The 11517-nt window shown below is 35.2% G+C and overlaps 1 protein-coding gene across 1 annotated transcript; it reads left to right on the forward strand.

Annotated features, from left to right (window-relative positions):
- The first annotated feature begins 2348 nt into the window (after nt 1–2348).
- Nucleotides 2349–10505, forward strand: LOC110447306 (leucine-rich repeat-containing protein 46-like). The gene is given in 7 exon segments (XM_021492912.1): nt 2349–2379; nt 2853–2952; nt 3236–3347; nt 4860–5016; nt 6367–6436; nt 7562–7713; nt 8400–10505. Coding segments are annotated over 7 exon segments (786 nt in total). The 3' UTR covers nt 8564–10505.
- The last annotated feature ends 1012 nt before the right edge of the window (nt 10506–11517 follow it).

Genomic DNA, 11517 nt, shown 5'->3' on the forward strand with positions numbered 1-11517 from the left:
GTGTTAATAAAGAATAAGAGTTGCTAGACGGCACACACTTCACACATCGCTTTCTTTCTAACACAAAATAATAAAAAAAAATCATGAACCGAGTCAATAGAGTGCAGCATGAAGTCCAGGAATGATGTAGGTGCAAAATGTCAAGTCAGCCACACTAATAACTCATAGGATCAGCAGATCAAAATCAGACTGGAAACCATCAATGTCAACGTCAATCAGCTCCAACTTCCGCCAGCTTTCACGTAAAGTGAGATGGGCTACATTCGCGTATCCGGTTGAAACGGTTGAACCACAGGGGCACGTTACAAATGTCTGAAATACACACATATGCTAAACTGATATGGGGCACAACACACCCATATCAGTATAGCATTTGTGTGTATTTCAGACATTTGTAACGTGCCCCTGTGGTTGAACCTGTAAAGAAAGCGACAGGTACAGATTTGGACCGAGGCTGACCTCAGGAAAATTTGGTACGTGTAGATTGAGGGGTCCACACACAGGTAATAGACACAACATATCCTATGCCTATTATCTAATATGTAATTAGTACAATTACATATTAGAATATAGGCATAGGATATGTTGTGTCTATTACCTGTTGGTCCAGACGTACCTGACCGACACTAAAATGCTGACTATTGCCAATTTGCGTTATTTCTTTCTTAAACAATGTCAAGTCACATTGTCAAGATCCGTTATGTAATTTAGTGGACGCGTGAGAGAAGGGCATAATATTCTTGATACATTGTTTTTTATTCTCCGAAACTGTGGATTTTTAGCTCGGCTTATAGAACGGTCCAAGTGTGTTCGTTTATCGTGGAAAATGTCTGCGCCACACGTACCGTTTCAACCGGGATACGCGAATGTAGCCATGGTCAAGGTCGTCTCGTCTAGACGGAGTCAAGGTCGCCTGCCGGAACAGTGTAGCCCTCTGGCGTCGGTCTTACATGGTTAGCTTCGCTGCTTGGTAGGTGGATGATTCGCCTTTATGAAGTCCCCAGGTCCCTACGTGGTCGCCATATGTAACGGTCTCAAAAATCAAAGAGATGTTGTGGGTTCGATGGTATTTTTATTACGTGTAAATAATACCCTAGAAAACAAAACAAATAAAAATACCATCGAACCCACAACATCTCTTTGATTTTTGAGACTGTTACATGTGCATATTTAGAGTTAGTTGTTAGAATATAGTGGTTAACCTTGAATTGTAGCCAACAGAGTTTAGAATTTTGAGTTGATCGAAAAGGAATACTGTAGAAATAAAATCCATTTCTCTTCATTATAGTCAAAGATATCAACTTATTTTTGCTGACCAGTTGTGTTAATATTATTTCTCAGGAGTAAACGGTAGAATTCCTGCGACCCTTTGTTTTCTTTAGGATTAGCTCAAGATAAAGTGGAATAATCGGAAACGTCAATGTTCTACTTGGAGATGTAAAAGGCCTCAAGAATTTCTTAATACTTTGGAGAACTCCATAATATTGTAAATAATTTGTTACTGTACCAAACACAGTACAGAATTCATTAAGATTATAAAAGGAAAAAGTTATATTGTCTTTTATTAAGTCATTCACTATACTAATTCCTGCATCGAACCAGTTTTTGTAGAAAATTGGTTGGTTATCAACAGCAATGTTTTTGTTAAACCATAATGGAGTTTTAAGTATCAACTCCTCATCATCATTACTATTTCTAACAAGTTCTTCTTTAACTCTAAGATTATACCAAGCCTGAAATACATCTTCCTATAATTTTTTTTTACATTTAGTTTTCGCTACGTGTAGATGATCATTCCCACATTTAGATAAAAGCTGAACGTCTCCATTTTTTTCCAGAATTCCTAGCCATTTACCAAGTGAGCTAAAGATTCTCCTGATCCACCCTAGCTTAAGAGCTTCTATATATTTCTGAACATGAACCATTTTTAGACGTCCTTCAATGTAAGTTTGTACAATTACCTCTCTCTTAACTTTATCTGTCTTACTATTCCATAAGAAGTTGAAAAGGACTGAGTTATCTTTTTTTTATAAAAACATCATCAGGATTGGGTAATGCAATAAAAAGATGATTGAACTGTGAGATAAGTAAAGATTTTATTATACTAATTCTCCCTAAAGGAGTAACAAATCTTCGGCTCCATCACTTGATAAGAGATTTGAGTTTAACAAGTTTTTTTTATCGTAGTTCAGTTTAGCTATTTTAAAAAGGTCTACATGGAATTCTAATCCTAAAAGATTGAAATATTCCACCCCCCAGTTTAAGTTCAGTTCAGGTAAAAGAACGTCCTCGCTATATTTTTTACTCCCTATCCATACAATCTGTGTTTTATCTAAGTTGTTGATAAAATGTCTGGGTTTGTCACCTTTAGGCAAACATGTAATTATACCTTGCCTCTGTGTAACAGATAATTGATTGATCATACATCCATAATTGATAGACCTAACAACAAAGTTCCCCAAATCTTTCCAAAAACACCTAAAAAATTCTATCGAGCCATCCATTCTTATCTCAGGATAAAAAAAACTTGTGACGCTATAGACACAATGCTAAATTTTGTGTAAATGGTTTTAAGTTTTATAAATGGATAATTATATCTACATTTCAACATGATTGTGTTCTATTTGTGTGCCGAATGTTTGGAAATGGATGAGTCTTCTTTTCCCTCTATTTTTTTAGTAGTATAGTACGCACAGGAGGCACAGGTCTCGCTGCACCTGGGTGGATAAGCAGGATAAGCCTGACCTAATTTGTATATGAATGACATGTGAGGTCACGGAAAAACTCACATGAATGTCGCGTGACGTCATGGACGAATTACCGAAAGAAAGCATTTATTTTTCTTTTTGTAGTGGACTTCCAAATTGCTGAGGTTAAACCTGTGAGATTGTCTCTACATCTCATCCAGTAAAGACACATCAACAGTGCCCAGCTGAAAAGCCAGGAAGAGATGTAATTAGCACCAAGTCTTGTTATCACTTAATTAGTCTTGTATGAATTATCTCCCCTTAAGTTTCCTGTATCCTTCTTGGCATTTGTCGGACAAACCCATATCCATATGCACTATTTGAATAGATCAAAATCTAAGTAAATTTTGTTTCTTTGACGTCCCATAATGGCAGACACATGATGAAAATAATGTTTACCTCTTGGAACAACATTACTATACATTTGTTTTACAGTCATTTACAGTAAAATTATAAATAGATATAATGTGTACGTTATGGTTTTACAGAGTACAAGCTCTCAACAAAATCACTCACCTCCGGCTGGATAGAGAAAACATTGGACAGATAGACAATCTGGAATTGCTCGGAGACAAAGTCACCAATGTGTATTTACAGAAGGTAAATGTTATAGAATCTATATTTATAGGTATCCGTTGTAATGTGCTAAAAAGACAGTACTTGCAACTTGCCAAAGGTAAACATAATTTCTCCCATAGCCACTGTAAGTTTCATCACTTACGACTCGTTTGATAAAGGTGCTAGGAGTTTTGGTAAGTGGGTAATACTCTGGAGTGATTTTATTGGTGAATGTTTGAATTATGACGTCACATAACAATGCTCTTGGGTGGTCGGGTGGTGCAGTGGATAGCACACTTACCTTTCACCAAGGCGGCCAGGGTTCGATTCCCCGATTGGTTTAAAAGGTTTAGGGTCACCTACCAGACCACGTGGGTTTTATCTGGGTACTCCGGTTTCCTCTCCCACTAAGACCCCCCGCGCGCTAACATCCAGGCCAACAAGAGTTATTAACATAAGTTGAAATAACTTATTTCATAATTTTTGTAAAATAAATAAAGTTTATGTAACAATGCTCTGCCACGTCATCTTCCATTGTGTTGTCATGATCCATGGCAATTGTTTCCCCGCATCAGAAACAAACATAATGTATTTTACATGGGAAATCAAAATACGAACGTCATAAGAGAAACAGGTCCCCTAACTCATGATGGTTGATTGTCATGTTATCTAACTCTCATTAGTTAATTTTCAAATTGAAAAAAAGGCACTCGATAAACCTCATACCTTTGTACAATTTGAAAAGTAAATAACCTGAGTTAGATAAACATAACTGATCATCACTTCTTTGTGAACCTTATCGTATCTCTTAACCCTTTCACCACTGTAGACCACAATGGACTCATTCAGGTCAATGTATGGTTGAGTTGGCTAAAGCTACATAGGGGTGAAAGGGTTAAAGTCTGTTATCATGTATTTTAAGTTATCAATTGGTATTTACAGAAGATGATTGTTTAATAATCATATAGAATCAATTTATCTCTTTTTGTAATATGCTAATTAGGATTTGATCCATTATTTGACAATTTTTCACAGACCTGACAAAGTCTGCTTTGCTCTGGTTGTGATCTAAACTTTATATATTTAGGATTACTTTAGAAATCAAGTCTAATCTAATGAAATGCCATTCTTCTTCTATATTTGTACATGGAATATAGAAATTAGAATCAGTGAATGATGAAAGTTTGCTAATAAAAGATTGACAGACACAATTTTTCCACTAGGACACTTTGAAATAGCAAGGGAAGGTTGATACACCTTTCTTCAGCTCGTGCATGAAATGCCATACTTCTTTGTAAGCAACTGAAGTTGCCTTTATTCGGTTGAACAAATTATATTGTTGTTATCAGTGTGTTTATATTCTTTACTAAGATCTTCACAGATTGAACAGATCATTTGTCTCCCCTTGTCATGTTCAGCAGCTGGTATGCAGGGTGTTGTTAATTCTATCTGCAGTTTATTTTATTGACATATTGTATTTTGCCTGAAATATCATTCATATGGACAAAGCTCTTTGTAATATTGCAAAGTAATTGGTATTTTTTGTCACATCAGAACAAGATTCAGGTTATAGAGAATCTTGAATGTCTGAAGAATCTGACATTTCTCACGCTGGCTGATAATCAGATAAGTCAAGTAGAGGGACTGTCCCACCTCAACAAACTGCTGTTCCTCGACCTGTCACACAACCACATCCATGACTTCCAGATCGGTAGGTAGACATCATGTAAAACTTATCTTTTTTTAATTCGTTTTAAATCTTTATTTCTCACAAAAGATGAATTTACTCAAAAAATTACCCACTAAAAATAATTTTCATTTCTTTGAATCATATATATTACCAACAAAAACATGTGGAAAGTTTTAATTCTTTCTATGAAACAATATAAAAGGAACGTTCCTAAGAAAAAAGTCCATGATAGATTAAGCACTTTTCATGTTAATTTGAATGTTACACAGGGAATAGTCCAGTGGTAAAAACTGTTATGTGAGATTTAATTGAAAATGATACTGTTGAGAAAAAGTGTCCAGAATCAAGTATGTATCCCAGAGTCAAGTCAAGTGTCTTAGAGCCAAGTATAGTATCCCAGAGTCAAGTCAACGTGTCTTAGAGCCAAGTTGGTATCCCAGAGTCAAGTCAAGTGTCTTAGAGCCAAGTATAATACTCCAGAGTCAATTCAAGCATCTTAGAGCCAAGTATAGTACTCCAGAGTCAATTCAAGTGTCTTAGAGCCAAGTATAGTACTCCAGAGTCAATTATAGTTTCAGGGAGTATATTTTGTATCTCAAGGTCAAGTGAAGTATCCCAGAGTCAAGAATAGTACTCCAGAGTCAAAAATAGTACTCCAGAGTCAAGAATAGTACTCCAGAATCAATTATAGTTTCAGGGAGTATATTTTGTATCTCAAGGTCAAGTGAAGTATCCCAGAGTAAAGAATAGTACTCCAGAGTCAAAAATAGTACTCCAGAGTCAAGAATAGTACTCCAGAGTCAAGAATAGTACTCCAGAGTCAGGAATAGTACTCCAGAGTCAATATAGTATACAAGAGTCAATTATTATTTTCCTGGAGTCAATTATAGTATCCTAGAATAAAGTATATCATCTCAGAGTTCAGTGTTGTATCCCAGAGTCAGGTATGGTATACTAGAGTGAAGTAAGGTGTCCTGGAGCCAGGTAAAGTTTTCTAGAGTCAAGTTTATTCAGGAACACAGAAGACCATACATGATAAAAGTCCATACATACATGGTCTATATGTTCCGTCACTTCGTATTGCAGAGTTATCGTTCTTGTGAGCAGGTATTGACTGTTACATCATTGGTTTGTGTGAGAAAATTATGTCGTCGTCTCAAAAATTGATGACGCTACTCTCACAAACAAATGACGTAACATCAATACCTGCTCACAAGAGAAGATAACTCTGCAATACGCAAAGACGGAATATACATGTGGAAGTATACAATCAATCTTTTTCTATAAATCTAATATTTTCTGCTAATGCTTTTTTTTATTTGTTATTTCAAAAAGTTTGAATACATATTGATATATCTTTTACTGTTTTAGATGAGTTTCCAGAGTCTGTGATGATCCTTAATTTAAAGGAAAACCCTTGCACCAGCCTACCAGATTACAGGTAATATTACAACAATTGCTTTGATTCCTAATAGTAACAAAATTTGCTTTAATACTAATGAAAAGAACTTATCTAAAAAATAAAGATCAACAATCTATGACACTTTGTCACATGTCAGGTGACAAACCCTTACATATTAGGTGACAGACCTGTCACATCAGGTGCAAATCGTTAAATTCAGGTGACCAACCATCACACAAAATAGGGTATTCATCAGTAGTTATAGTACCCTACAGTCCTAAAAAAATATCCAGACTCAAGTTTATTATCCCTGAGTCAAATTAAAAACTGCAGACTCAAGTTTAGTATCCCAGAGTTGTATAAAATATCCAAGACTCTAGTTTAGTATCCCAGAGTAATTTAAAATGTCTCAGACTCAAGTGTAGTATCCCAGAGTCACAAAAATATCCAAGACTCAAGTTTAGTATCCTAGAGTAATATAAAATGTCTCAGACTCAAGTGTAGTATCCGAGAGTAATTTAAATTGGCTCAGACTAAAGTGTAGTATCCCAGAGTCACAAAAATATCAAAGACTCAAAGTTTAGTATCCCAGAGTAATTTAAGATGTCTCCGACTCAAGTATAGTATCCCAGAGTCACAAAAATATCCAAGACTCAAGTTTAGTATCCTAGAGTAATATAAAATGTCTCAGACTCAAGTGTAGTATCCCAGAGTCACAAAAATATCCAAGACTCAAGTTTAGTATCCCAGAGTAATATAAAATGTCTCAGACTCAAGGTTAGTATCCAAGAGTCATATAAAATGCCTCAGATTCAGGTAAAGTATCCGAGTGTCATGCAAAATATCCTAGACTCAAGTTTGGTATCCCAGAGTCAGTTTTTGTTATGCAGGAGTCAGATATACAATGTAGTATGCAGAAAAAAGTATAGCATTTCAGAATTTAGTATATTATTCAGGAAGTTGATGTATTACTCAGAGCCAAGTATATTGTCCCAGTTTAGTATCCATGATTCAAGTGTAGTATCCTAGAGCAAAGTATATTATTTTTAGTAAAGTTTGGTCTCTTGAAGATTAGTATCCCAGAGTAAGAAAATCTCAGGTGTTCTGTCCGACGTCCCAGACTTATTCCCACTATGCGTAGTTAAATTGTCCCTTATATTACAGAGGACGCCTCATACAGGACCTGGAGCATTTGAAGATACTTGACGAGGAGGAAGTGACAAATGCTGAGAAGCGTGAAGCAGGTTTTGTGGTATCTAGTGATGAGGAGGAGGAAGTGGAGGAGGAGGAGGTTGTACCGGTCTTCACAGATGGAGGTACAATGACCCAGTGTTTTTCAAAAGCTGTCAGGGATCCAGGTGGTCTTTAATTGTTTATAGGACTTGCACAGTGGCTCATGGTTATACCCCCTGCAATGAAGATAGGGGGGGAGGGTGTATACTGGAATCACTCTGTACGTCTGTCTGTCTGTAGACAAAAAATTGTACCTCCTACTTCTCTTAGGTGTACGCATGGGTTTGATGGTTGTTGGGTCAGAGGTCAAAGGTCATGAATTAACTACGTTACTGAAATGGCTAATATTCTCGAAAAACAGTAGGTATTTTGTTTACGCATACATTGGAGTAAATGTAGCATAGATGCAAGCTACATTATGACAACATTCCCAGGTCATTGAGTCAAAGGTCACAATAGTGGCGTTTGCCTTTTCTATCGGTCTGTCGGTACAAAAATCACTGTTTATATAATTAATGTTATAACCCTAAATTTATATTAAGTAGCATGACCACAAAATCTTTACATTACATTCACCGAATCCCGTTACCTTCTGCAGTAATGTGCGCCCATATATTGCACAGAGCAAGGTAAAAACAGATATACATGTAATACAATTGTCACAGTAGCATATTGATCATAATGAATATTTTTTCATTAACTATGATTATTTTCAGTGTAGATATTTCATTAGAATAGGCTTAACAGTAGACATTTTTCTGTGTTTCAGATAGTATTGGCACATGTACATCACGGATCCTAATGCATTCTAAAGCTCGTACTGATGAGGATTTAAAGAAACACATGGAACACACCACAGAATTGGACGATTACAGGGAAAAATTTGAACTTCCTATGTCTTCAAGGTCACAGACTCCTAGTGTCAGGAACTGATATATAACACCAGTCAAACCAATAGCAGGTCAGGTGTAGAAAATATCAAGTGGTCAACCCGACAAACAAAACTGGCAGGTCAACATTTGGTGTAGAATCTGTTTAGAGGTCCAACAATGTGTTATGCGGTGTTACGGAGAAAATGTCTAGAGGTCAAATAACAAATGGCAGGGAAATGTATTAAATGACCTTTTAAAGTCTTACGATGAAGAAAAGATAATATCTACATCAAAACAAAAATATAGAAATTGCGATATTTATAATGACCTATGTTTATATGCTGTAAGCATGCTTACATTTTAGTTAATATTTAGCACTCTTTGTGCTGATTCAAATTATAAAATATGATAACTGCTAAATATAGAATCTCTATATTTCTGTATGTGCAAATGCAAGTACTTTACCGTGATGAATATTTACTAAATTCAGAGATATCTTGACTTGGAGACAAAATGAGACAAGAACACGGAAAGTTTAAATCTAATATGAAACTGTCAAAACTTAAGAAAAGGTGCTTCATTGTCTGTATCTGATCAGATATCACAAAAAGTTTAGTTAAGATAATTAAGACAGTTGACAAGGATCACAGATCGCCAAGATCATAGTTGGTCAAGATCATAGTGGGTCAAGATCATAGTTGGTCAAGATCATAGTTGGTCAAGATCACAGGTGACCATGGCCTGAGTGTGTTTATAGAGAATGATGTGTTAAAGATAAAACAAAGATGTATTGATGTTAATCAGAATGTTAGTTATCTTCTGTGTAATACAGAGTAAAAGATACATGTCAGAGTTATAATTAACTGTCGGTATATATAGAACACATATCAGTTATATATATAGACGATGCACATTATTTACATGTAGACATTACAAACATTCCACCTTGATTGACAGGTTAGAAGTCATACCATAAAAAAGCATATGTGTCGAGCAAAGCGTTATACATGTGAAAGTGACATGTGGATGCTCGGATGTTTCATTGGTAATACAGGGCACAGATTTTATATATTTACTTGTACAAACTACAAATATTCCCCATCTTTATCAGTATATGGTCGTAATTCCATCCGTCATACATAACATATTATTTATATATTTACTTGTATACACTAAAAATATTCCCACCTTTATCAATATATGGTCGTAAATCCATATGTCATACATAACATATTATTTATATATTTACTTGTACACACTACAAATATTCCCACCTTTATCAACATGGTAGTAATTCCATGTGTTATGCAGAACACATTATTTAAATAACACTTACTATTTTACCCTGCAGAATCCCCCCATCCCCCGTTCATCAACGTGGTAGTTATTGATAGGTGTTGTACAGATCACATTATATGCATGTCACAATTTTCATATATATTTCACAAGACAAAACATCAGTGCAAAGCTTGTGTAAAAATATTGGTATATTCTGCCAGACGGGTAAAATGGGAAACCATTAAATGTTCCGTATATGGGATTTAATGGAAACCATTAAATGTTCTGTATATATGGGATTTAATGGGAAACCAGTAAATGTTCTGTATATGGGATTTAATGGGAAACCAGTAAATGTTCTGTATATATGAGATTTAATGGAAACCAGTAAATGTTCTGTATATATAGGATTTAATGGGAAACCATTTTAGTAGCACAAGGCAAAGGTTACTATACTATATTTACCTGTAGACACTACAGACATTCCCACCTTAATAAACATTTCAGTTATTTTGTATGCCATACGGAACATGTTATACATATCAGACTTGTCCATACTTCTTTAGTGATATTTTGTGTAGACATTATTTTTAAATACTGAGAAGTTTTGTAACAAATGTGATTAGTTTTTACTACAATGAATTATACATGTTTAAGATGTTACTTTTTATTGTTAAAGTCTTTGAATCTTCCAAAGACGTACAACAAAATATTTGACAAATAAAACAACAAATGTAAAAACATCTTAGTTAAGTGTTTTTTTCTATTCTATGTCATTTGTGCATGCACTGAGTTTGTGATGCGGTGACGCATCAATGTTCTAAATTTCTTTAGCAAACATGATATTTCATAGCAAATTGATCTTAAATGTGATAACGTTATACAGTTAGACGTTTATTTCTATAGAAAACTTTGTGAAATAGAGGAAAGCATCATGTTATAACAACTGAGATGTACTTTGTGTAGGACGCTAAAGAAGGCTGTAACGCTATACAGTAAGGCTACTTCTATAAAAGAGTTCATTATATATGTATATGTACTCTACAATGGTGCAACACCATACACCGTGTACATGTATCCCCATCCTTGATACCCCAGGAGATACGCTCACTTTCGCTCTGCACCCCTGGGATATGTCATAGCAAAATCGAAGATCTTTGTGGATGAGACGAGACAAGTTTGATCCTTTTATGTACATCAAAAGAATCTCCCGGTCACGTTGTAGTAAAATTGACTGTCTTTGAAGTCTACTGTTGCTCCACTGTAATCTTCAAAGGACAGGTATCGGCCTAGTGATTGGTCAGAATTTTTTCTTTTAAATGGTGTAAAATTCTGAGATGTCTTAAACATAAAACCACTTGCTTACATAATGAAATTCAAATTAGATAAAGAAGTAATCTCACATATATGTTTGTATGGAGTTAAAGGCCTTCTCATGGGTCTGGGTTCTTAGGGAGACATCCCTGGAAGATGTCATAGCAAAATTGAAGACATGCAGCTAACTATTTGAGTCTTGAGTAAAAAAACACCTGACCAATCACTAGGCAAAACCCCTTTCAGCCTCTTCTCGCAGACATTTTATGAAACGAATTTGCCAACAAGAGCTATTAACCTATCGAAAAAAGTATACCATTGCACTTCAGATTTCTTCAAAGTTAATATACCACCATACTTAAGATACAAAATACTCCAATTATTTTACAGAGTTATTCTAACCCATTGATTTTAACCATTGCC

Source organism: Mizuhopecten yessoensis, unplaced genomic scaffold, assembly GCF_002113885.1.
Source record: "Mizuhopecten yessoensis strain PY_sf001 unplaced genomic scaffold, ASM211388v2 scaffold3287, whole genome shotgun sequence".
NCBI lineage: Eukaryota > Metazoa > Mollusca > Bivalvia > Pectinida > Pectinidae > Mizuhopecten > Mizuhopecten yessoensis.